At 35.2% G+C, this 25,865-nt stretch overlaps 4 protein-coding genes across 4 annotated transcripts; 2 read left to right on the top strand and 2 right to left on the bottom strand.

Moving 5' to 3' along the window:
- Nucleotides 1–1,693: 1,693 nt before the first annotated feature.
- On the top strand, nt 1,694–3,183 carry LOTGIDRAFT_167500 (hypothetical protein; the record flags this gene model as incomplete). Its single annotated transcript, XM_009065005.1, has 5 exons — nt 1,694–1,817; nt 1,930–2,036; nt 2,362–2,509; nt 2,770–2,864; nt 3,154–3,183. 5 exons carry the CDS (start codon nt 1,694–1,696, stop codon nt 3,181–3,183), a joined length of 504 nt encoding a protein of 167 aa, XP_009063253.1.
- Nucleotides 3,184–6,550: 3,367 nt separating this feature from the next.
- On the bottom strand, nt 6,551–9,409 carry LOTGIDRAFT_204570 (hypothetical protein). The gene is made up of 5 exons (XM_009065004.1): nt 9,374–9,409; nt 8,825–8,943; nt 8,290–8,428; nt 6,916–7,974; nt 6,551–6,612 (listed from the first exon to the last, which is right to left on the bottom strand). Exons 1-4 carry the CDS (start codon nt 9,395–9,397, stop codon nt 7,885–7,887), a joined length of 372 nt encoding a protein of 123 aa, XP_009063252.1. The 5' UTR covers nt 9,398–9,409; the 3' UTR covers nt 6,551–6,612; nt 6,916–7,884.
- A 247-nt stretch (nt 9,410–9,656) lies between these two features.
- On the top strand, nt 9,657–17,806 carry LOTGIDRAFT_220939 (hypothetical protein). Its single transcript, XM_009065003.1, has 18 exons — nt 9,657–9,688; nt 10,462–10,751; nt 10,950–11,058; nt 11,335–11,398; nt 11,660–11,768; nt 12,136–12,225; nt 12,641–12,748; nt 13,094–13,290; nt 13,478–13,595; nt 13,843–13,934; nt 14,303–14,417; nt 14,649–14,738; nt 15,068–15,172; nt 15,506–15,589; nt 16,140–16,235; nt 16,493–16,568; nt 16,850–16,979; nt 17,251–17,806. The coding sequence occupies exons 1-18, from the start codon at nt 9,664–9,666 to the stop codon at nt 17,261–17,263; spliced, it is 1,911 nt and encodes a 636-aa protein (XP_009063251.1). The 5' UTR covers nt 9,657–9,663; the 3' UTR covers nt 17,264–17,806.
- A 1,846-nt stretch (nt 17,807–19,652) lies between these two features.
- LOTGIDRAFT_167492 (hypothetical protein) lies at nt 19,653–25,384 on the bottom strand (the record flags this gene model as incomplete). The annotated part of the gene is made up of 13 exons (XM_009065002.1): nt 19,653–19,747; nt 20,155–20,268; nt 20,558–20,680; nt 21,216–21,344; nt 21,952–22,077; nt 22,376–22,498; nt 22,730–22,861; nt 23,175–23,306; nt 23,651–23,779; nt 24,128–24,253; nt 24,635–24,766; nt 25,067–25,223; nt 25,307–25,384. 13 exons carry the CDS (start codon nt 25,382–25,384, stop codon nt 19,653–19,655), a joined length of 1,596 nt encoding a protein of 531 aa, XP_009063250.1.
- Between the last annotated feature and the right edge of the window lie 481 nt (nt 25,385–25,865).

Genomic DNA, 25,865 nt, shown 5'->3' with positions numbered 1-25,865 from the left:
CGTGTGTTCTGTTAGCAAAACATTTCATAGCGTGAACAAACCGTTATACTTACGTTCAAATCTGTCGAAACATTCCTTCTGTATTTCGAAATGACCATCTTGTAGAGTATACATGTAGGCGAAAATATTCCCATCTTCTAGCTTGTTTTCTTCTGACTGTAGAACGTCCAGTTCTTTTCTGATTTCATCGTATGGTATACCTTAAAACAGATTTTAAAATACGTTACCAAGATCAGTGTATGTTAACTGTGGACTTATTGCTTCGGTGTGCAGCGCAGGTTTGCATGGAAGTATTCTTTGATCAGAATAGTAACATACAAGTTCATCTTGTGGAATATCTAAGAAATCAACTCACCAGTATCAGGAATGACAACTCTTGGAGCCTTCTTCTCTCCTTTTTTAGGAGCCAGGTTGACTTGTTTCATAAAATTAGTAGCTTCATTCTTCAAAACCTTTTCAATAACCGTCGCCATTCCTGGTAAATTTTTCAACACGACGACAATGGCCTTTAAAAACGCATCTTTTCCCTTGTTGACGAAGATGTTGACCAAAACAACCACCATAATGGCCACGAGAATATGTTCTATATACGAAATGGCCGACATTTTGAAGTCTCGGGTGAATTCCACTTCACCACCCCGAACGAAATAAAGAGACGAAGGCCGGAAGACTAAGTTTGGTAAGAAAATGATAAAAATTAGAAAATTGAATTATCAGTATTTATCTGATCTGATTGGGACTATATCTGATAAAATAATGTAGGCCTACGACAGTGGTCAAAGTATACATTTGATAACAGAAATTACTCATAAGTGCAAAATCCTGTCTCTGTAATCTTCCATTAAACCCCTTCTTTTCCTCCCTCTTCCATACGTGCCCCCCTACTTTATGTGGAACTAGACCACAGCTTAGACCCAAAAGGTTTTCTAATTTCGGGGTATGAAAACTAAGCCAAGATCTACTACATCATAAGCGACGGATTTCAAGGAATGCAATAAAATTGAAACCATTCCACGCAAAAAAGATTTGGTATTGTCTGTCCTAAATGACAGTCGTACGATTTGGTCAAATATGGTCGATTTGACGACAGTACGATTTGTCGGATCGCGCATGTCTGAATACTTTTCTATTTCCGGTTCCTTTTTAATATCAGCTATCATGGGGGTACGACATTTTAATAACAAATTCACTAAATCCATGCCCATCCTACCCCAAATTCAATAAATTTAGAAAATTAAGCAATTTAGAAATATGCTACATCCATTCCCCCGTCACATAAACTAACTTTTTGAGCCATCTGAAGCCTAGATCGTCTAAAGTTCACTATGTTTTGTTTTACACTGAATGACGAAATGCAAGCTAGTGGTATCCACGTTGGTTAGGTAGTGTACAAAATTAAATTAGTTTTTTGATCTTCCATTACTGAACCGAACGTAACCAAAAGTAAACAATCGCATGAATCACGGGGATCGTGCATGTACTTCTTGATCGTTGTGATATGTAGAAATAATGCAAGTTTGGCAGTCGCCGACACGATCATAACAATATTAGGCTACCCCCATTCCCCATTTTTAGTTAATGATTTAATATATGCTTGTAGCCCAAGGCGAAAGCTAACCCATTGAAGAAGCCAGCAGCCTCTGGAAAGAAAGGCAAAGAGAAGGTAGAAAAGAAAGACAAGAAGAATAATCAAATGAGAGAATTGAAGATTGCTAAATTATGTTTAAATATTTGTGTTGGTGAATCTGGTGATAGATTAACTAGAGCTGGTAAAGTCTTGGAAGCCCTCACAGGACAGCCACCTGTCTTTGCTAAAGGTATGTTTTGTTAGTACATTCCAATTTGTGGTTTGTTGTGTATGTTAAGCAGCTATGACGGGTGTGGTGCCAGACAGGGTATGCCAGTTCTAATAAAATTGTTTCCTTTCAGCTCGTTACACAATCCGTGCGTTTGGTATCCGACGTAATGAGAAAATTGCTGTATATGCTACAGTCAGAGGCCCTAAAGCAGAAGAAATCTTAGAAAGAGGATTAAAGGTAAATACCTTCACTTTTCAAATTTTTAATGATGTCATATCAAACACCACTGTACTTGACGACTTGGAAATCCTTTATGTGCCCTAGATTTCGTAATGTTGTGTTTAAAGCAGGCAAAGTATGGCTTCAGCTGTTTCAGAATACACTTCTCAAATTGTATACGTGTACACTCCAAATTGCATTGAGTTATCCGAGAAGTGAGCATGCCCTGCTTAGCTAATGACACCCACCCCCTCGGTCTTATTGAAATTAATTATTTACACTGTATAGATTGTAAAACAGAAACCCGAGTAGGTCACAATAATTTATGTCAACTCTGTTTCAGGTCATTGAATATGAATTGAAAACCAGAAACTTCTCCAACTCTGGCAGTTTTGGTTTTGGTATCCAGGAACACATTGATTTGGGAATCAAATACGACCCAAGCATCGGTATCTATGGTATGCATTTCTACATAGTCCTGGGCAGAGCTGGTAAGTCATATCTTTTTTACGTTTTTCTTATACCTTGACTGCAATAGCCACCTTTCTTGTATCACAGAAGTTTGTACAGGTAGCCATTTGAATTTGATTGGACCGTGGTCTTGCGAATACAGCCAATCAGAGGACTTGACAGTCAGCCTTTGTGGTTGATCTATTTTAACTATTGACAAATTCTCTAATAGTCGCTAAATAAACTTCATAAGCTAAACCTCAGTGAAATCTTGTATTTAATTAGTATCTGTTAATTTTAGGATACAATGTATCTAAAAGACGAAGATGTAAAAATAGAATTGGTATTAAACACAGAATTACCAAGGATGAAGCCATGAAATGGTTTCAACAGAAGGTAGGGTATCTCTCAGTCTGCAGAGCGTTATTCATGGCATTAGTGTATACTAATGATTGTTAGACTGTTTACCAGAGCACATTTCCAGAATTTATATCGGACATTCAAAAAGGACACAGGAAGGGCATGCTCATTCTTCTGAAAAGGAATCTATTGAAATTGAGGACTGAACTGAGGAGATAGACAACTGAACAATTTTCAAAAAAGATTGAAACGGACCAACCTTTGACATAAAGTTTATTTCCCTTTCCTAGCCAATTTCTAAATTGTTTTTTTTTCTTTATTTCAGTATGATGGTATAATTCTGCCTGGAAAATAAATCATTAAAAAAATATTTTGTTTTTAATTCCCTTCTCTGCAAATATCCACAAACACCTCCCCCACACATTCAACTGACAAGTCGCACACTGAAGTGTCCAGCCGGCAAGATAAGCCTCTCCCTGCACACTGAAGTGGCAATATACATTGAAGTATCAAGTCGACGAGAGAAGCCTATCCCCGCACACTGAAGTGTCAAGTTGGTATAACGGCGTACCCGCACATTGAAGTTAATATTGGCCCTTCCCTGCATACTGTCGACAAGGGCCTTTCCCCCGCACACTGTATTGTCAAATCAGAGAAATGACCCTTCCTCACACACTGTACTTAGTGTCAAACCGGACAGAGCACTCCCCCTGCAGACAAAATGGGCCTTTCACCGCAAACTGAAATGTCAATTTATTAAAAAAAAAGTCTTTCACCGCACACTCAAGTGTCAAGTTGGCAAGATGAACCTTTCAGCGTACACAGTGTCAAGTCGGCAAGATAAGCCCTTCATCGCACATTGAAGTGTCTGACAATCAATAGGACAGGGCCTCAAAATTGTCGACGGGAGGGTGGTCATTTAGTGCAATGGGTTTGAATTAGTACTGCTGTGACAGATCTTGATTACATTAACTAATCCAATTGAGATCTTCATTAGACTTAACCAATCATCCAATTATAACGCTAATACGCTTAACTGTTCTCGGTTTCCACAGAAACCGGATTAAGTTGGGGTTAAGCAATCTTGTGACAATATTCTGATCCATGAAGCGAGAAGACGGACCGCTATTAGTTTCAATTCACCGAGTGTAAACCATTTATTTTTTTAACCGTTCGCCAGCTGGGTAAAGGCCCTACTACACAGGACGATTTTGTATATACATGGATTACACTGTGATAATTGAATTTAATGGAATTCCTATCTTTGCGAGCTAAACTTAATTCATACTAAACGCCATTTGGATCAGCCAAATATTATCAAGGAACTTTCAGGCATTCAAATAATATTGTTGGACCTTGACGTGTGGCCGTTTTATTTCATCACCAAAGGCAGCGTTTCGTAGAGTACCGTAACAAAGGTATGTTTCTACTTAAGACCCTGCGAAAAGACTCCATAGTAAAAGAATAAGTAGGCCTAATCTTGACGATTTGACAAAACAAGCTGTTGATCTAGCCAGTGTGATAGGGCCTTTAAATAATCACCTATTTAAGTGGGTCGTTATTACATACATATTTTATATATTCATTCAAACCGTGACACTGTTACGGTGTTTTTGGATACAGATATAAACACGGAACGAGTTCAACAATAAAGGTAGGCATAATGTAGTTTTTATGGGGAACTTTGGCTTCAGGATTGACCTTTGACCGAATTCTGAAAGCAGGAATCCGGCTGTCGTAGAAGTGGTTAATTGAATATGACCATATGGAATTAAGCTAAGATAACTCAGTAAGCTGATTATATAACATTTATATTTAAGTAGTATCAAAGGTTCAAAGGGCGTTGTTACAATTCCACCTATGTAGATCTATGTCTACATGAGGCACCCCCCCCCCCCCCCCCTTCACACACACACACGCACACACCACTCCTGTACAAGTGAAACGGAGGTTAATAATATAATTGCAACTATAATAGGAGACTTGACATTTAACAGTGGAAACAATTGGCATATAATTATTATTATCTCGTATAGTATAATGATATTTACCACTTTCTGTTACAATGACGACAAGCCCACGTCGATCTGACTGGACAGAGAGAGGGGTATATTAAGATGGGAATGGTCAGAAATATTTCATTCATTCTCAATAATTAATTACAGCTGGTACGGTAAGACGCATCTTAAGAATGGAAAGAGGGGGGGGGGGGTGTTTTAATATTTGGATACATGGATACCCGATACTTTCTTTTATATTGACGGCCAGCCCATGTCGTCAGCGTAAACGTAGACGAAATGGACGTAGCTGTAAGAGGTTCAAATCTCACAGTCTTAAGAATCTAAAGGGGTTTTACTTTGTGCTATAGGCTAAGATAATAAAGACTCCGAGGTTCGGAATGATAGCTAGATATACCTGTCTAAAAGCAACGCTTTTCTGCATATATTAGGGTGAGTTATTAAGTCCACAGTCATGTTTTATATTGCAGGGATTCCACGATATTTCAATTGCATTGTTACGGAGATCTAGAAGAACACATTTCAACCTTTTTCCGTGTTTGAATGGAATTTTACTGATGTTAAATGGAGTCAATGTGAGTCAGAGGCTTCAACTCGAAGTTACGTGTGTTGCTTTAGTGACAGACTGTACTCTTTTAAATACGGAGTTTGTTGAAAGCGTTTTAAACCATTCCTGACTTCAAAGATGTTCACCAAAATCTTTTAACCTAAGTGTGCTTGTGTGTACGTTTTTCTGCCAGAATTAAATCTGATTTTAACAAAATGGGAGACAAAAGAACGTTGGAAATCCTTCAAAGGCTATCACCATATAAGAAAGACGAAGATATCGCCTCCAACGCCTGTAGAAACCTACTTATCAATTTAATCAGAATGCAGCCACGATTCCACGAAGTGTTTTTTCCCCTGGCTACTCCGGGAACTTATAAAGACCGTGCCAGTGTTGGGACGTTTCCCCTGACCAAGTTCTCCACGGCCTATGTGTGTCAGACTATATCTAAAATTAAAGATGAATACGGTTTCCATACGACTATCAATAAAACCGCGACAGAAGATTGTCTTAGAGAGATTTATTATGGTCTACAGTGGAAGAAATTAGGTAAGTAATCGTCGGAATGAGGAGGGGGTGGGGGTTTTGTGGTTGAGTATCAGAGAGAGCGATAGACAGATGGCAAATGGAAATCTGCGAGTTTTACGTTCCTGCTCATGATTTGATAGAATTTTAATGGGTATCGTTTGGCAATAGTTTAATAACAATGAAAATTCTATTCCAGGTTTCGCACTGTACACTCTAGTTTATCCCTACACAGTTAAAGACGAGAAAACTGGCATCTCAATAGACGATTATCTCGACGATGAAAGGTAAGACTGAAGAATGTTTAAGGAACAGAAATTCATTTAATACTGTAAATATTTACCTGTGATCTGTAGTCGAAACTGTGAAACTGTGGTTTTACTTGTTAAATTTCATCAATTTGAGCTGTCTGTATCACTTTTCAGACATGAATTCAAACATCTAGTTTGTGTACAATTAAATATGTAATATCATTACAGTACATTGCTATGTGTTTTCAGTCATATATGGGCAGAGAAGTTGGTATCTGCTATAATGGAGCCGAGTTGGATGAAGACCGTATTACAGAGAATTATAAAAGGGAAATATAAAGAGGAAGAATATAACAGGGATATGAATGAACTATTTGTTAAATTACATATATTAGACCCTCAATCTGTTATACCAGCTTATCAATTTCTACTCAGTCAGAGAGGTAGGTCAGAACTTAACATATATACAGGCTATACAGACTATATGAATCATTAGATGGGGGTAGAGTAGGCATATGATATATTAGTTTAGGGAAGACCCGACATGGTTTTGAGATCCTCATCAGGACAGCTGGCTTTGAAAACGGGGGTTAGCTTTCCAAACTAGAACATAACATGCTCATAATTTCCCCTTATATCAGTGATGTTAAAAATGTAATGCCCTATAGGTTTAATCTTTATCCATTTTGCCCTACATGTTTTAGAGGATGTTCTCTTCATTCATCCGTGTGTGTTTTTCATTCCAGCATTACCTGCCGTGAATCTGGAGCTAGCTACTAGAAACTATTTAGGGGGTCCGTTAGATATTAACAGTATTAAACCAGAGATAGAAACAGCCATTAGAAAACCTAGCGTGCCGTTAAACGTGTCCAGACTGAGTCTAACGGAGGTGGAGGTATTTCACGGTGTAGAAGTGGACGAGTTTATAGTAACAGAATGTAGGAACCAAGGTTTCTGGTCGGGAAAACGTCCCGAGAACTATCGTATCTCCCGATATAAAGATAGATGTGTGGTCATGTGATCAAAAAGTATTTAAACTAGTCTCTTGTAGAGAGCTCCACCTCGACAGACATCTTAAGTTAAATATTTTTGGGGTGAAGGTCAACATGTTCTGGAGTGACGCTGGGTACAGAAAAGTCATCTTTTACTACTACTCTTAAATACAGCAAGAAGAGTTCAAAATGCAATATCCTTGGAACAAAAGGGATACAAAAAGACACAAAGTTAGAGAAATTTCCACCCCCTCCCCCTCTATGTGTATATGGACAACCCCGAACACAATCCACAAGTGCCTTACGATAAAAACTTAAGAAATCCACCAGCAATCTACTGTTTTTGATATTTATTGTTTTATGTATATTTATAAGATGTTTGTTATATAAAATATTTTACTCAAAACGTATGTTCTTTCTTTCTTCACAAAATACATCTTTCCTTACCCAGAAACTATTCTTTGACATTGGAGGGTTATTTATTGACTGCAAAAATCCACAGATCATCTTGTAAGATTGGATAACAATAAAGTTACCAAGATCAGAAGTAATCAGTGAAGGAGGATGTCTATTTGTTATAAAATGGGGCAATCTTTAGATCTGTTTTTATACAAGCTGTTAGAACTCAAGAACAACTATGTCTTTCACTATGAATTACGATATTTATATACAAGTCTTTTTGATCCAACCAAACACAAATAAAAATCTCCCAATAGATAGTATCTATTTAACTTCTGGAGTACTGAGTCCATATTTCTGTTTCATCTGATCTAAATCCTGTTTCTTTTTATCAGTATCCACTTTCTTAAATGACTGAAAATATAAAAATATGAATTTATAATATAACTGGAGTTTAACATCCAATTGCTATGCATCAAAATTTTATTAATTCTAAATTCATCAGGCCAATCTTTGACATTATCAATTTACACTCTTTGACCAGTGTTTCTTGTTTTCTTGACAAAACAACAACAAAAAATCACCTTGACATCCATAAATTCAAATAGGTTATAAGATTATTTTTCTTTTTCATCGAGAGAAATGAACATTGTAATATTTTTAATACGTATGAGCTAAACTTGTCTTTGATAGGTTTTCTTTATCCAACACAAACCAAGAGAAACCTACCTTATTGGCCTGGTAATATAATACAACTAAATATCTATTACACACATTAAAACCTGACAGATGATCACAGGCATTTTTAGCATCAAATATATCTTCATAGATCACAAACGCTGTTCCCTTAGTTTCTGGCGTATTACCACTGAAATTTAAACAATAGTCATATTAATAACCTATTTATATTGCTCTTTACAGCATAAACACACATACCTATAAAACACAGGTATATTGTTAAAATACAGAACATGCTCTAAAAACAGAGTTTGCTACCTTGGAGCAATATTGTCCTAGAAAATAAGACAGTGATATTGATACGAAAGCTTTAATGCAGAAGAGACCAACCAGTTTAAGTTAAGAGGTAGTGCTGGGTATCGATTACAAAATTGAGATGGATTATCGATGGAAAACTACCGATTATCGATTATTTAGATCATTTTACCCAGCCCTAGGCACAACATTTATAGCCTCGCTTTTAATGCAAATATCATTTAAGCCAATTAAGGGAGAAAACCAACTTCAAAATCTTGAAACAACTTACACTCTGATCTGTCTAATGGCTCCATATTTACCAAAAATATCATACATTTCTTCTGCAGTGATTTTATATGGGAGATTTTTGATATACAGTATTCTGTTGACTTCTGGCGGTAGCCTCACCTACAAACAGATTGTTAGAATTACAGAGTGACGTCTGCTTTATAAATTAAATATTAATTAATTTGGCTGAAAGATTAGGTTTTAGGGGAGGATTAGGGTGATTAAAGGGTCTATTCAACAACAAAAGGCATTGGCACAATTCTTTGGGTTTAATCAAATGAATCTGTGCTTTAACCAGTCTAATGGACACAAGACATAAAGCTTTGAGAAATCAGTTCAGTTGCAGACATTTGGATCACGGCCATTGTTTGTTTACAAAACAAGCGTTGCCCAATATAGATGCCTATTTGTGAAGACTCTATTTCCATAAAAATGCGATTTTTCGGAATGAATTTTGCCTGAGAGGTTTCCCTATATAAAATCTTCAAGAAATACCCAAAAATTATTAAAATAAAGCACATAAAACAGAGAAATCGTAGTAAATACTCACGTTTCCTCTCTTGTTCATCGCCATCTTGAATGTTTCTACTGCCTACTCTTTTTAGCTCACTTTTTATGCATTACTTTTTTGAGCAAACATTGTTGTATTGCATTAAAATTTGGTAGGAAAAGCGTCACAAATACCAAATACAAACAGTCTGAGAAACTGCTGTTTTCGAAATGTTTGAAATCCGCGAATTAAACCCAATTAAGAAAATGCTTGAATAGGTCGAAGGTTGCCCATTATCAAAATACGAACGTTGCCCAAGCACCTGCTTCCGGTCAAAAGCGGAAGTTCGTATGAAGACGCTGGAAATGGCGAATCGTAAGTAAAAAACGATTGTTTTTAAAGTTTTAATGATGTAAGATGGTGCCGATTGCTCTGCAAATGTACAGATTATGCACAAATGGTTCCAATATTCCCGATCTGGACTTTTGATTCTTGAACATGGGATATTTTTTGCAAAAGTGGCGATTAAGTTAGACGAGAACCGGTGTCGAGTTTCTATTGGTTGATTTTGCCACGTGTAATGTCAACCAAAACAATAGGATGAGGATCTGAACATCGAGCTCAGATTCCTTAATTAGCTATCATAGACCTTGATCACCATTGTGACAGGCATCTGTAGAGTTTAGGCTTCACTCTTGAACTCTTTGCAGCTTAAATCTATGATTGATTGCTCACAGTGTAAAAGAAAATGACACCAAACGTTGTGCTGGGTTAGTGATCATTGATGCATGCAATTGCTAATCTTTCCAAACTTTCCTGAAAGAGTTTTGTGCTTGATCAAAGGTTTTGCAGTGGGCAATAGGGGTCACATCCCACATTAAATGTAATCAAGGGTTATTGATCATTAGATAAAGCAGATCTTCCCAAAACTTTCATGAAAGAGTTTTGTGCTTAATCAAAGCCTTGAAGTGGACAATGAAGGTAACAACCATATCAAATGTAATCAAACTTAGTGCAGAGTTAGTGATCATTGGGGAAAGCAGAAATGAAGCTTTGCAGTGGACAATCGTGGAAAACACCCCACACCAAATGTAACAATGTTATTAATATCAATAATTAGCTTATATTTCTATTTTTTGTTATTGTAGATTTATCAGTAACGTTATTATTTGCTGTCGTAGTGGTGGGACAGGCTCTGACACCGTCCACATTCTTAACCACATTAGATCAAAATCGTCTGAAATCAGTATTTGAGGCAGCCCATCCGTTTACTGACGTAACCAATGCTCATTATGGTATATTGGGACTGAGTTTATTGGGTTCTACTGTACCTAATGCACAAGAGGCTTGTAAAAATATTAACAGTAATGTAGATAAAACCAGTATAGCATCTTTATATCATGCTTCATCTGCTGCTAAACATCTCACTGGCTGTAAGGTAGGTTGTACCATGTTTTAAATGAACTCGTCTTTGTATTATGTGTATTGAGACCAGTACTGTGAACAGATATTTGAGAATCTAAGTGATTATGATAATATCCTTGTAACATTCATGCTGTGAAATTATAGATTGTTGCATTGATTATTCTATGAAATTTGATTTTAAACTAAGAAATGAGATATTTCTATTTTTCAGTTAAATGTAGGAGATGTTCAGTCTCTATTAGAAGGTGCTATTAAATCTGATGGAGATGTTGTCAATATATTTCACGCAGTTTTCGCCTTAAAAAATTTAGGCTTGAAAGGTAGGTGGTCCAACTTTTAACTCGTCCTGGTCATATTTTTCAAGTTTGAAAGAGAAAAATTACTTATAGATTTATTAAACACACTAAATAGGGAGTTATTAGACTGAGAAACCATGACCCTGTCTCAAGAACCTACAGATGACAGCTTGTTGCCTGGGAGAGGGTCCAAGAGATGGCGACCCTTGGAGAAGAGTATCAAATAGATTATAAAAAGATGAGTTAGCAATGTATATCAATTTGTATCTGATAATGATGGTGGTGATTGTTATATTTCAGTTGACAATAAGAAAACTTTACAGACGTTAGAGGAGGCGTTAAAAAAAGATGATTCTGCTTTAAGGTAAGTTTTCTCTTATTAATCTTAAACATCAGTATAGAATATCATATTTGTATTTTGATAATATTAGCTGTTAGTTTTTGAAGAAACAGTTGCTCTATTAATACATTCTTTAGCCTGCTAACCAGCGTTTTTATCTGAAAATAGGTCAGGTTACTTAAGATCGCATAGCGTGAAACTCTGAGTAACATGTTTCAGGTTCTGTTTTAATATTTCTAAACAGACTTTGTATATATATATAAATTAATATTTTTTTATTTTTAGTTATGGTTATTCCTTCCAAATAGCAGCTGAATTATCTGGGTCTAAGTTTTTTGATCATATTGAAGATGTTATAGCCCAGGCTGATGAAGTAGATGATAAATATTTACAGGTAAGTTACGTTCAGTTTGATTACAAGAATAATACTAAAAGGCTATCAGAATTGAGTGGTAACCAACTGAGCTATTTCACTAGTAGTATAGCCGTATCTGTCTACTTTTCTATTGTTAACAGTTGAGGGATCTTATTAGCAATCATTGGAGAAAGCAGATTTTTTCTAAAACTTTTGAGTATTGTATTGAATCTTTGCAGTGGCCAATGGGGTAAGAGAGTACAGCTCTGTGAACAGCCTGATAGACTCAGGGTTACAGTTTATCGCCCATGTCAGTGTCAAGTTAAATGTTGTACAATGTGCTACTAGACAAGGAGTGATATTTATAATGAATGATAATATACCCCCGTCTCTATTCTAATTTCAGTTTGAAGGTGGATTATACGTGACATCATTTATAATAGATTCTGCTTATAAACTTGGTACCAAATTAAACAAAGCTCCTACAATCTCAGCTGTAAGTACACACTTGTTTTATTATAACATCCTACAGATTAGTAGGGTGTAAAACTCTGTTTCTTGTGAACTGTTGAGATATATAGAGCTGATTAAAACAATAGAAGACTATAGCTATTATTACAATATAATTAAGCCTGACTTGATAAAATAAAGTAAACTCTGTTAAGATATGAATATTCACGTGTGTTATGAATATTTATGAGTATTTGTGAGTAAAATGAATATTCATGAGATGTAAAGTAGAAAGCGTTATTCAGTCATGTCACATGTTAAACAGCTGTATGTAATAAATCAATATAAATGTCATTTTTTGGTTGTATTTATGTTTTGACGGTACCCACTTTAAAATATCTATAGTTTAGGATATATTTTTAATCCTACTTGCTGTTAGATTTATATTTTAATTTTTCCAGGATAAAGTTATCAAGTTTTCTAATTATTTTCTAACACGTAAACATATCCATCAACTTCGAGCTGCGGCTTATTTCTTATCGGCTATTAAAACTCTGGCAGATAACAAGGTAGAATCATTTATTCATCTTTATTGATATTTCATCTTTATCATGGTATTTAACTATACACAGTTATAACTTTTACTTCAATCAATATATTGCAAACTATCAGGATAGCTATTGAACTCTACCTCATTGATTTTATTGACTTGAATGATCCAGCATGGCTATTGAACTCATTTCATATCTACCTCATTGATTTTATTGGTTTGAAGACGTTTCTTTCAGTCTAAATTCTCAGATATACTGTACTTTCATGTACAATTAGCCCAGACCTAGGCCCTAGGCAATCCTTCTAGATTTTAAAATAGCTAGATGAGATATTTGACGTGTCTGACTCTGTTTTATTTTTAGTTTCATGTACCGCTAGCTGTAACTCTAGCTAGTCCTGTAGCCGTGAGTAAATCTCAGCCAGTTGTTCAGGTGCGGGTCACCAATTTAATGGGAGGTTCTCTCGGCAGTCTGAAGGTCGTGGCTGATAACGCCAAGAATATTGGTGAGGGTTCTGTGGTACTCAACAAGAAACCTTTTACTGAAAATTCCAAAGACAAGTGAGTACCATTCCAAATCTTTTCTTTCAGGGTGACACATTCTATAAACAGAAACTAAATCTAGGGTAGGATGGATGATGATGGACATTGTATTGTTTTCAGATTTTTCTTTTCAATTTTAACCTAATATCCTCATTTTACACTGTAGGTTTTTTGTACTTATCTGATTGTATTTGATATTGTTTAGATCACTGTTTGAATTAAATATGTTAGATTCAAAACCAGCGAAAGGTTTTTACGAGATCAGTATATCAGCTACACCTAGTAAAACTGATAAACGACTTCTTGGTACCACTGGAGCCATTGTGAGTATTACTAGTCTTCTGTGCTGACAAATTATCTTTAACATACAGTGCTATTACTTATTGCTAAGATTAAAAACAGTTTCATTAGTCCAATCAGGTGCAGATATGAAGGAGTTAAAACACCACTTCTTTTCACCAAGTACTAACGATCTGAACTGCAAGCGAAACCCAAAATCCAAAATCCAAACACCATATGGATCTTCTTTCAGAGTTTTGTGTGTTGTATGTATATTTTTATGTTTTCCAGGTAAAAATAAAAGTAACAACTACTGTAAGTTTAGAAGGAGTAGAGATTGGTGTTGCTGATAAAGATCAAACCAGTGTTCCTAGATCTACCAAGTAAGTCAATACCCACGTTTTTTAAAAAATCTTACCATCAAGTCTCTCTCAAGGATCTTGTCTGCCGGCTTGTTCTTTGACAATGGTTCCACAACTTAGGTTCACGAGGATCCTTTCTACCAGCTTGTCTTTTGCCAAACCTCTTAGTAATGATTTCAGAAAGATATCTACAAAGGATTCTACTAGCTGATTCCTTGGTCATACAAAGGATATCTACTTCGGTTTAGAAGAATTTTGTGTATCAGCCAAATTCTTGGCCAAACCTCTTGGCATTGATCCTGGAATAATGGAGAAAATGGGATGTCACAGTTACCTAATAGTTCTTTTTTTTTTTCATCCAAATAATAATCATTTTTTCTTTATTTCAGTCTTCAGTATCCCAAACGATCAGCCAACGTACTGGAAGCTGATTTCCACCAGAAGATAGTGATGAAATTTAAATTATTAGATAAAACTACATCACAGTCTCTGTCAGCTCATCAGGTATATATCACCTTCACATCTGACATGTTTTAATCTTACTTTTATACACACACAAATTCTTCACACAGAAATTAGTCCATGTTTTATTCTTATATCAAATTCTATTCTGTATTTAATGTGTTATTCATATTGACCAGCTCTGAATTATATTATAGTGTGCAGAAAAGTAGGACGTAAAACTCCATTTATTTCATGTCTAAATCATATTGTACTGTACTGTGATTTTTTCAGACATTTGTACGTTTCACCAATCAGAAGACTAAACAAGAAATTATATTTGTGGCTGAAAGTGATTCTTCTAATCTTAACAAATTTGAACTGGTAAGTTATTGAACTCATCTTTCAATCCTAATTCAAGCTGTGGCTTGCTGTCTTGTTCTCGGCTTGATGGAGGAATAGGTGTCATTATTCCTGCAGATAATCTTGTAAGATTAATGCCAAGAAGTTTGGCTAAGATAGAAAGGATCCTTGACTGTGAACCCAAGTTATTAACCTTGTTAAAAATAGATGTTGATTCTTGTATTGTATTTTAAACATGTTTCCAGTGAATATAGACATGGTATTGTCAATTTATTAATCTTTATAAGAAGCAGTAAGATATAAATATAAACTCTGAATAAAAGTTGAGGATTATTTGTTTATAATTACAGGATGTGGGAGCTCGAGGAAAAGATTTTGGTTTCCAGTCAGGACAGTATGGTATGGAATTAATCATTGGAGATCCTGTTATTGAGAATCCTATCTCTTGGACCATGGTAAGTACTGATAATTCCATTGCTGTTTGACTTGTTTTTATCAGAAATGCTTCCAAAAGATTGTACTAAATATTATTGGAAGTATGGTCAGTTGATTTCTTCTTCTGCTTTAGTTTTCCCGAGAAATTTCTTGCTAGGCTTTCTTTTTTATCCAAATATGATTGGAAGTATAGATCATTTCCTTTAGTGATTAGGGTGGTTAAAAGGTAACAATTTACTAATCAACAAAAGGCACTGGCCCAGGACTAGTTTATAGATCAGATGTCTAAAGATCGTACTGCCTGAAATATTAAGTAATGACATATTTTAAGTTTGTCTATTTGTATATTACAGGCAGATGTTAAATTAACGTTTCAAGAAGGTCAAGCTAAAACTAAACCTTCAACCAACCAATACAGTAAAAAACCTGAAATTCAGGTTAGTTGTCTTTAAAAACCTGCTTGGTATTAGCCTATGAGAAACTATTGTACCCAACAAGCTAGCAGATTGTGACATGATAACAGTGAGCCTCCATTGATATAAACTACCGTGTTCAACTAGCTAGTAGATTGTAACATGATAGCAGTGAGCCACCATTGATATAAATTATCGTGTTCAACTAGCTAGTAGATTGTAACATGATAGCAGTGAGCCACCATTGATATAAACTACCGTGTTCAACTAGCTAGTAGATTGTAACATGATAGCAGTGAGCCACCATTGATATAAACTACCGTGTTCAACTAGCTAGTAGATTGTAACATGATAGCAGTGAGCCACCATTGATATAAACTACCGTGTTCAACTAGCTAGTAGATTGTAACATGATAACAGTGAGCCACCATTGATCTAAATTATCGTGTTCAACTAGCTAATAGATTGCAACACGATAGCAGTGAGCCACCATTGATCTAAATTATCGTGTTCAACTAGCTAGTAGATTGCTACACTTAATTTGATTGTAATTTGTTTTAATTTTATGTTTCAGCATCAATTTAATAAACCTGAAAAACGTCCACCAGCAGTTGTTTCCCTTGCCTTCAGTGGTTTAGTTCTACTTCCAGTTCTTATTCTATTTATTCTGGTGAGTCACATCATCTGTTTTAGCTTTAACATAAACAAGTTTCAAATTCAACTGATTGAGCTAGCAGAAGACACAACAAAATAACTAGGTATTCAACCACAATGTCCAAAAATTATAGAACAGAGTAACCTTTGTTTAAAACTTTTTAAAACATGACCTGATTTTCAAAATGTTTTCACCATTAGGTTGAATTATTACTTTGTTTTTAAACTAGTATATTTACTATTTAATCTTATTTTGATATTGATTTATTTCAGTGGATTAAACTAGGTGTAAATATATCAAACTTCCCTGTATCATTGAGTGCTATTGGCTTCCATGTTTGCTTGGCAGGTAAATATACTGTATATATATTTTAAAACATTGGATTTTATTATCTGATATTTATATTAATAAGCAAGCTCTACTTGTCCAACTTCATTAGGACTGAGATAGCTCAGTTGTATGTAGATTGCATGAACATAATCTTAATTTTTGATCTTGGTTAATTCGAGTATATATTCATCATGGATATACCTGGCGCCATAACTATACAACAGAATTGCTGTCAGAAATCGTTGAAAACGTTTAAAATCCTAGTATTGTAATAAAGTATATATGTTATTTGATTTCAGCTATATTTGGTTTATATTATTGTTACTGGACACAGTTAAATATGTTTCAAACATTACGTTGGCTGGGAATACTGGCCGTACCTACATTCCTGTTCGGTAATAGACTTCTTAGTGGCTTAGCATCAAAAAGGTAATTATTAAATACAATCTAGCTTTTCATTAATCACAAATTATTTATCGGTATATGGGTTGGATGGTTTCTTACAACTCTTATAACTTTATAGAATTAATCTTTATATATCATTATTTTCTCTTGACTTATTCAGTGGTTATATGATTAAAGCCCATTTCCTAAACTAGCTGTCCTGATGAGGATTGTGTATCTGAAACATGTGTCAGCAGCATGAGATGAGAGTGCTTAGTCAATAAATAAAATAAATTTGTATTTTTTTCTATTTCAGAAAAACAGTTTAGAATTAAAATATAATATTGTTTCATCTTTCACTTTATTTTATTTCTTATAAAAATTAAAAATGATTAAAATCATACTGTTGTTGATAGTGGGGAATGTTTGATTGATTTACATTGTGGGAACGAAAAACTAGAAATATGAAAAGCATACAACGAAATGGTCGTAGTACTTGTTCTGGAATTTAAAATGCTTATTTACTGAGAGTTTTTTGGAGAGTTCACATAGCTAAAATTGTTAATTTCGCATTTATTTTTCAACGATATAAGGCTCTGGTTTCTGACCATTGATATCATCTCTGCTTTTGAGCGTTCACATAGTTAAGAATGTTACTCTGGCATTTATTTTACATGGTCAAAAGGCTCTTGTTACAGCCAGCATATTAAACCTAATTAGTCTCCTGTGGGTGCATTCAGTTATCAAAAAAGGGGGAAGGGGATGGGGGAAATAGAAATGAGATGTAGTAAAAATGAAGACATTATATTATGCTTATTGTGTATTTTTCATCATGTTATTATTTTTAAGACCATTAAAATGTTCTTACTTGGATTGTAAGATTTTAATTGTTATGAAAGACCCTTGGCCTTCATGAGATTGACTCTTGAGGCTAATGCTGCTGGAAATATTACCCTCATTGCACACTGCATGGTGTTGGCGGAAAATTAGGACGTACAACACCATTCATTTCATTTCAAATGGACTCTTAAGAATCTTCCCTCACAGAAAGCTGACTAGCTTGTTAGACATGTTTAGATTGGACCCACTAAGACTTGTCAACCATTGGTAATGCCTTTTGAGAGTCCACATAGTTGATAATGTGTATTTGAACATTTACAATATATAGGATTCACCCACAGAGAGATAATAGCTCACTTAATCAAAGTTCTAAGCACTGCTAAAAAAGCGAAATTAAACGTGGTCCGTAGTAAAAGTCATTTTTCTTAAATAGAGTTTTCTCCCTTAGACCGTGTTTGGCACTTAAATTTGCAGACGCACTATGAAAAATGGTAGAAACAAGACGATTGATCACCGATTGATTTTATGGTAAGAATCGCCAAATCTAGGGGATGAAAGCATGTTTTAGATCGTCAAAGCCTTCTTTAAGCATCTCTGACTCTAAATATAGCTAGAATTAGAAATGTCAAGGTGGGGAAATGAGCCGATCGCTGGTTGAAGCGACGAATGTCAAAATGCAACAGTCTGTCATTGTCAATCGACAGGCGATCCAAAGAAATAAGAATTTCGACACGTAGGGAGGGCGTATGTTCTTTGATCGTGAGGATCAACTCGCATTTTCTATTCTTTTGTGAATGGATTGCCTCTACAACCATTAGGCTCAAGCTAAAGCTAATGGGCCTAGTTCTTATTATTGCTCTGTGAATGCTCTCCTAGTCCTAGCCTCACACCCATCTCTCTAGACCACTCCCTCTCTTACAGTTACACAGTTCCAAATTCCACCATCTACTCTCTCAAAATCGAAAGAGAATAGGCCTATGCTGCTGTCTTGTCTGAATTTCCCTCATTGCACACTGCCTGGCGTTGCCCTAATCAGTTGCAGACAGTAAGATCTAAAACACGTTTCATTTCTATAAGCTCTTTTTTTTCAGGCCGCACCAACACCAGGGTTTGATGAGTTCGGGGTGGTGTTACACAACACTCCTAGGCCCTAACCAGGCTCTAACATCAGAAGATGATTTGAAGAAACCCCAGAAATAAAGATCACAAGTCAGATGAAAGTAAGCAATAATTTATTTTACATTAACTTACAATGAAACCTGTCTAAACCATATTCTATCTAAACTTGAAAGTTGTAATCGAAGCACTGTTATGTTTATTAGAATATATGTACAGAGCTAAAGCCTTAGAAAAACTAAGCACTTTATTACCATATTGTAATGTAGGCCTACTAGTGCCATAATAAGTATGGTAATCTAAACTTGAAAGATGTGGTCGAATCACTGTTATGTTTAATATATACAGAGCTAAAGCCTTAAAAAAACTAGTACTCTGGTACTGATACCATATCACAATGTAGGCCTACTTGTGCCATTAGTTCGGCAATATAAAATCAAAATAATATAGAAAAATCATGATATAAGCTTAGGCTACATAAAAACCTTCAAAAACTAACAATCTGGTATTTGTAATCATGTCATAATGTACTGGTAGCCTATTTAGTAGTAATCTAAAATAATAATTTAATTTATAAATATTTCTATAATGTATATACACCATAATATAACAAATTTTTACAAGATTTAGTAAGACTCTGCCTCTGAGACAATCATAGGCTATCGAATATTCATCCAAAACGCTTAAAAATATGATAAATTCTTCTAGGGCAACGTGCCTGGACCAAGCCACTATGGTCTTGGTCTTACAGTCCTTTTATTATCATGAAACACTCTTCACAGATTGCCAAAAAAACTCTGGTAGTTGAGGTAATGATGGAGATTTTAAAACATTGTCCACTTCTGCTTGGTGGCCATCTGAAAATAGGAAAAAATTTATCAAATAAAGCTGTAATGTCAGATTCAAGACCTCACATAGACACACTATGATGCCTGTTTTATTTTGTTTTTATCAAATTTGATGATCATTAGAGTAGTTTAGATAGAGAATCCCCTAGAGGCATTTACTTCATTGTATTCTTGGGAGGGAAAAAGAGTTTAGCGCCTTTCCCAATGGATACACATATTACTGTTACTGTTAAAAGTGCCGTCAAGTTTTAGATTGAATGACACTCAATGTACAACCAAAACTTGATCAAACAGACACTGGCCTGTCATTCTTGGACAACACAATAGGCCTATGAGAGGTTGTGCCCACATATCTGTGTCTGTGTTTTCATTGCATAACTTAACCGCAATGTTACAACCTAAAACTACTAGCTCACCTTGTGATATCTTGTGTAAAACTTTACCAGCTGTTTTTACAACCTCCGCCTCATGAGAGTGTCTTTTTAAAGTGTTCCTGATTGAATTTAAAACTCGACTCAGTTGGTCAGTATCTGAAAAATTTTTGTAACATTTTAAAGTGAATGTCCTACCACTGAAAGCTTTAAAAGGCTTGTAAAGAGGTTTTCCTATATTTTGTTAATGTATCAGGGATACTGATAAAATCAATTTGCACCATTAAAATTCTTAATAAGACGTCTGTAGTTCTTGCAATTCCGTTACTATCGTGAAGGTTGCTGATGATCCATGATGATTATAAGACTTATTTCATGTCTACCTCATTGATTTTGGACATGGACATTTTTATGTTAGTTATTGGTGTGATCTTGTTGAATTACTTACTGTAAGAAAATGGCAGACGCCAGAGAACATGACAGGCATAGCTCTGTATCTCTACATTCTCTGTAAACTGTGTCATTGTTTTGAGAACTATTTCGAAAATAACTTGGCTGTCTTCCTTTTTTGCTGAAAATTTCAATTTAGTTGAATGATTGAGATGTCTTCTCACTGATTTGAAAATATTATAAAATAGTTCTTGTATCTTGCACTCTTAATGATAAAATTTAAAGTATTTTTCTAGTTATTCAGACTAACTTCTTCTCTCCCTTTCCCTCTTCTCTCTCATCCCTTCCCTCTCTCATTTCTTTATTTTCCTCTAGAGAGTCCACATAGCTTATAATGTGTATTTGAATATTTATAATACATAGGATTCATTTACAGAGTGGTAATAACTCACTTCATCAGAGTTCTTATAAGCTGTAAAAAATGCGAAATTAACTGTAGTCCGTAGTAAAAGTCATTTTTCTAAAATAGAGTTTTCTCCCTTAGACCATGTTTAACAAACTCCCCTTGAGTCAGTTTGAATACATTTTAATGCATCTAACAAACATTCTGGATACAGAAACCATAAATGTTTAACTTTTTTTCTTGCAATTCAAAATCACCTCTGCCTCCTCCTCTCCCTCCTCCCCCTAAAACTCTATGCCCCTCCCCTGTATACCTGAGAAAGATAGATTAGCCAGTATCATCAAGGCTAGAACATGTAATCTGGAATCAGTCTGGTGTTGGTTTAAACTTTTCATTATTTGGTTGATTCCATTCTCTTCTTCAACTATCCTACCCATATCACCTGGAATCGATAAAAAAAATTGAGAATACGAAATGCAAAGTGGGGGAGGGGGGTTGCTTTCAAAAAACTGAAAACCTTTTTGCTTATTGAGTTCAGCTAATTTGCAACCCTTCCATGGTTAGAATGTATTTATCTTTGAATTGACAATTATAAGCACCATCATGAAAGTAGGAATGGAATTAAGAGTTGAGGTATACATACTGTTTGATTCCAGGATACAAGATATGGCGCCGCAGGTTAGAATCTGTAGTTCTAGATTATCGTGATGTATAATACTGACAGACAGTAGACATTTAATACAGTCTGGTCTTATTACATGGTAGTTATCCTTGTGTGAAATTATAAATAGCTAGTCAGAAAGAGGAGGTGGGGTGGGCGTGGAAAGAAGGGGGAGGGGGTGTCTGTTGATGATTAAGGTCAATCAGAGAAAATTAAGGGAGTAGAGCTTTATAATACAGAGAATTTTACACATCATTTGCTGTTTTCGAAATTGGTTTCCTACTTTTTTGGATTGGTATATTTTTTCCATGGCTATGATAGCTAATATCTTACATCCTATATGCAGTAGTGAATGGGGGAAACTAGGTAAATTGATCAGAGTTCTTACCCATGGCTATAATAGCTAATATTTTACAGCCTATTTGTTGTATGTGACTATGGTATATAAATTGTGTTGTATATTTTAATATTAATGAGAGTCTATCTTCATATATAAACATCTTTCTTCCCAATTCTATAAAATATTCAATATAGATAATCAGAGATCTAGTTAGTGCTAGGTAATATCCAACAGGTCATAATATTAACATTTTATTGTAATGTTCTATAGTGAACCGTTGTGAAAAAATTACATTCATTTATTGATGAATTACAAATTTCCATAGTGATCTCTGATGACGTACTGACGTCGTAATGACGTCATCTCCTATGACAACGTTAATGCAGCGTATGAATACACAACAACTTTTAACTAAAAATAGACAAGACGATATATTGTGTCAGTCTATAGATAGAAATATAGGCTACTTTACCTGAGGCTAGAATATTTTCCATGGTCTGACAAAACGCTAGAGTGATATCAGCGCTGTCTGGGTACTGGTTTAATATTTTTATCAGAGCTGTGTCTATATTCTCTAGTATATCAAACTCTAGTTCTGAAATATAATTAAATCAGGGTTTAATTTTAGAGGTACTTCATGACACTCTGTAAGTCAAAATGACCTTCTGAGTTTTACTACCCTCTTTATTTTATCTGATGATAACCCGTGTAAATTGTGTTAAAACATTTGTTATTAAAGAGGTGAGTTATATAGTAATATATTCCCTTATTTTTTTTGTGTTAAAAGAATTTCCTAATAACAGAAGTAAAGTAGAAATGTTCTTACCTTTTAAACTAGTGAGACCACTAAGAACTGTAGCTATATAACTATATATTTCTGGTTCAAAGTTAGTTGTGTTGGCAAGTGACAGGAGTAGGTGAACACCATTTTTTTCAACAACACTTTGACAGGCATTTTCTAGAGAAAAATAAACAAAATACATGTATGGAGAGGGGAAGGGCTTGGCATTAGCTATGTCATATAGCTCTTGACTTCAGTGGAATTACAAGAACCACAGATTTCTGACTGATTATTGAAATACACATACACATTACAAGTTTAGAAAACTCCAAACACCTGATGGTACTTCTCTTTGAAGGAGTCTACAAGTAAAGAACTTTTACTCTCGATTTTGTCATAGTTTTGACAAGATTTTGATTAATGAAATTGTCTTGCTTGTGCAGATTTTTATTATCTTTACATCTGTTTAAGTTAAGATTAATAGCCCTACCAAGACTAATGATGTTTGTCAGAGTTTTCAGAGCTGTCAGTAATATTTCAGAGTCTGTAGAGAAATTATTCAGACACGACAAAATGGCTGAAACTCCACCATGTTTCAGTAGGTTTAATTTGTTGGTTCGGACTGAAATTTAAAAGGAATAATGGGAAATTTTAGTTGATAAAAAAACCTGTGTCATTAATTTTTTATAATGGTCTTTTGTAATAAGGGTAGGTACAGATAACCTAGGAAAGATCAATGACAACAGGTTGGGTCAAGGACCAGCCGGTAGACAGAAACTAAGTTGTTATCCTTGTAAAATAATTACTAAGAGAGGTTTGGTAGGTAGACAGGATCTTTAAGACCAACTTCATCATGGAAGTATCATCATCTCTGATGCATCTAGCTTACCGTTAACAGTGAGGTTCATCATATCATTGAATTGATCACTAACCTTAACCCTTACTATATATTAGTAAGAGTCTTACCGTTAGCAGTGAGGTTCATCAGGGCCATACACCCACATAGCTGTATCTCTGATACCTGATCTAATAACAACATCGCATTGATCACTGCTTTAGAGGCTCCGTAACATTCTACCTTGCTTCTTAATTTCTCTATAAACATTCAATTACAAATTAAACTTGTAACTTTGTAACTTTACTATATAAATTGTCAAATTAGTAGATTTTTTCCTTCCAGAAGGGACAAAGTTTTCAACACCTACAAAATGAAGCTTGTTCTTTGCCAGCTGGATTTAGAAAGGGGGAAAGGCCTAGTAGGGATCAAGAAATCATCAAGGGGGCTCACAGGAAATGCTTTCAGTAAGTAAAATGCTAAGAGATTGCAGGGATTGATGACTGCTTCTGTCAACTTTTGTCAGCTTTTAAACTGATCATGATTTTGTTAGAAATATGTTGGAAGTTTACTTTTAATTGTTAAAAAAATTGATGTTTGTAACTCACCGAAAACAGCCATGTTGCCAATAATGCGACAGCCATGTTCTAGAATAGTAGAGTGTTCATTGAATTTCTCCATGGTGTTGATGATTTGTGTGATTCCACCTGATTCTAATAAATACTTCTGGTCCTCTAAAAATATATTATAGGGTTGTTAACTTGTTATTGTCTTTTATTGTGGTGCCAGGTAGGGTATTCTTACTCTTTTAGACACCTGATATCACTTTTCATTATGAAATACTTACTCTCTTATGATTGATATAGGCCTACTGTCGGGTGTGGCACCAGGCAGGGTATTCTTACTCTTTTAGACACCTGATACCACTTTTCATTATGAAATACTTACTCACTTATAATTGATATACTTCCTCATGTGAAAAGTTCATTAGCTGTTACCAATGTTTTGCCACTATGTTGTTTGGATTTAGGGTTTTGTTTTGCATTTATTTTTGGGATCTGTTAATGAGTCTTTATCAGCTTCCTTAGGGTTAATGAAATCAAAAAGATACTTACCAAAAGTGAGTACAGTTTGTCCAATGGTAACAAAGGTATGTTCCAAGATACACAGACTGTTAGAGTAGTTAGTTAACATCTTCATTAAAATATCTAAAACTCTTCTACTGTTAATCTCACTGCTGGTTGACTCTAAAATATACACAGATAGAGAGACTGGTTAGACCATATATAGGACAGGACAGGACAGGGTGGGGGAGGGAGGGAGGGAGGAACGGAAGACTATTGGTTTATTTTATTGCATGGGTAGGGTTTGGTCCAATAGTTGTCAGGCTGGTTGGACATTACACAAGAGATGGGGTGGGATGGGATTGTTCAAGGGTAGGGTTTGGTCTAAAAGTTGTCAGTGTGGTGGGGAGGGTCCAAGGGATAGGGTCTATTCTTTTTAGATGAGTCTAGATTTAGTGAAATTTAGATTGTGTATATTCTTACCTATTGAAGCTAGGTTTGATATAATTCTTACACCATATTCCTGTATGTTTTCCTCTAATGGATATCTTTGTAAGGAATCTAAAACAGCTTCATCTGCATCCATATTAATCACCTCTTCACAGGTCTCGGCTGTAAAATAAAAACTCAGAGTTTCTAACTAGTATTATATACAATATATATAAGTCCTTGCCCTAAGCATACGTCTTTAAACAACTGTTCTTGTTTTGAATGTACTCTAACCCTGAGAATGTAGTTTGTTAGGTGATTAGGCACTATAGCTTCAAATCCTGCTGAAGGTACACAAAATTGTGAAGCCATTGCTTCCACGAGTCTCAACTGAAGGTAAAATTAGACTCACCTATAGAAGTTAGACAGGCCAACGCCCATAAACTACACTCTTGTACAGACAGATTTTCTATTGTATCATGTAATATTGATACCACTGTTTTTGTGGCTCCAGCCTGGGCGACATCTAGGCATGTTTCATCTGAAAATAAGAAAAGTTACTAATGATAAATGACTGCTGAAGACTTGAGAACTAAAGGAGACTGGATCATTCAAGGTTCTTTATTTACCAACCAAACTCCTGGTTCACTCAAGGCCCCTCTTTATCAGCAAAAAGTCCTGGATCATGCAAGATCCTTTGAACACTCAAGGACCCTTTTGAACCAGAGTCCTGGCTAGGGGTTACCAAAACGATCTTAGTGCTAAGGTCTTAACTTCTAACACCGTTTCTAGGACATCCCAGCGTAAAGATCGTTTACATGATATGTTGCCTGCATCATGCCAGATCCTTAGA

Source organism: Lottia gigantea (assembly GCF_000327385.1).
Source record: "Lottia gigantea unplaced genomic scaffold LOTGIsca_67, whole genome shotgun sequence".
NCBI classification, from domain to species: Eukaryota; Metazoa; Mollusca; class Gastropoda; family Lottiidae; genus Lottia; species Lottia gigantea.
The sequence above is the reverse complement of the archived record's forward strand: the minus strand, read 5'-3'. Positions and strand labels throughout refer to the sequence as shown.

Bases quoted from the DNA above. Each gene is read 5' to 3' on its own strand.
- LOTGIDRAFT_204570 (XM_009065004.1), bottom strand. From the start codon at position 9,397: ATGGCGATGAACAAGAGAGGAAAC. The intron at 8,944-9,373 runs GTGAGTATTTAC...ATCTGTTTGTAG, and splicing joins CGATGAACAAGAGAGGAAAC to GTGAGGCTACCGCCAGAAGT. The intron at 7,975-8,289 runs GTAGGTTTCTCT...TTATATTTTCAG, and splicing joins TATATTACCAGGCCAATAAG to TCATTTAAGAAAGTGGATAC.
- LOTGIDRAFT_220939 (XM_009065003.1), top strand. From the start codon at position 9,664: ATGAAGACGCTGGAAATGGCGAATC. The intron at 13,291-13,477 runs GTGAGTACCATT...GATATTGTTTAG, and splicing joins ACTGAAAATTCCAAAGACAA to ATCACTGTTTGAATTAAATA. The intron at 16,569-16,849 runs GTAAATATACTG...ATTTGATTTCAG, and splicing joins CTTCCATGTTTGCTTGGCAG to CTATATTTGGTTTATATTAT.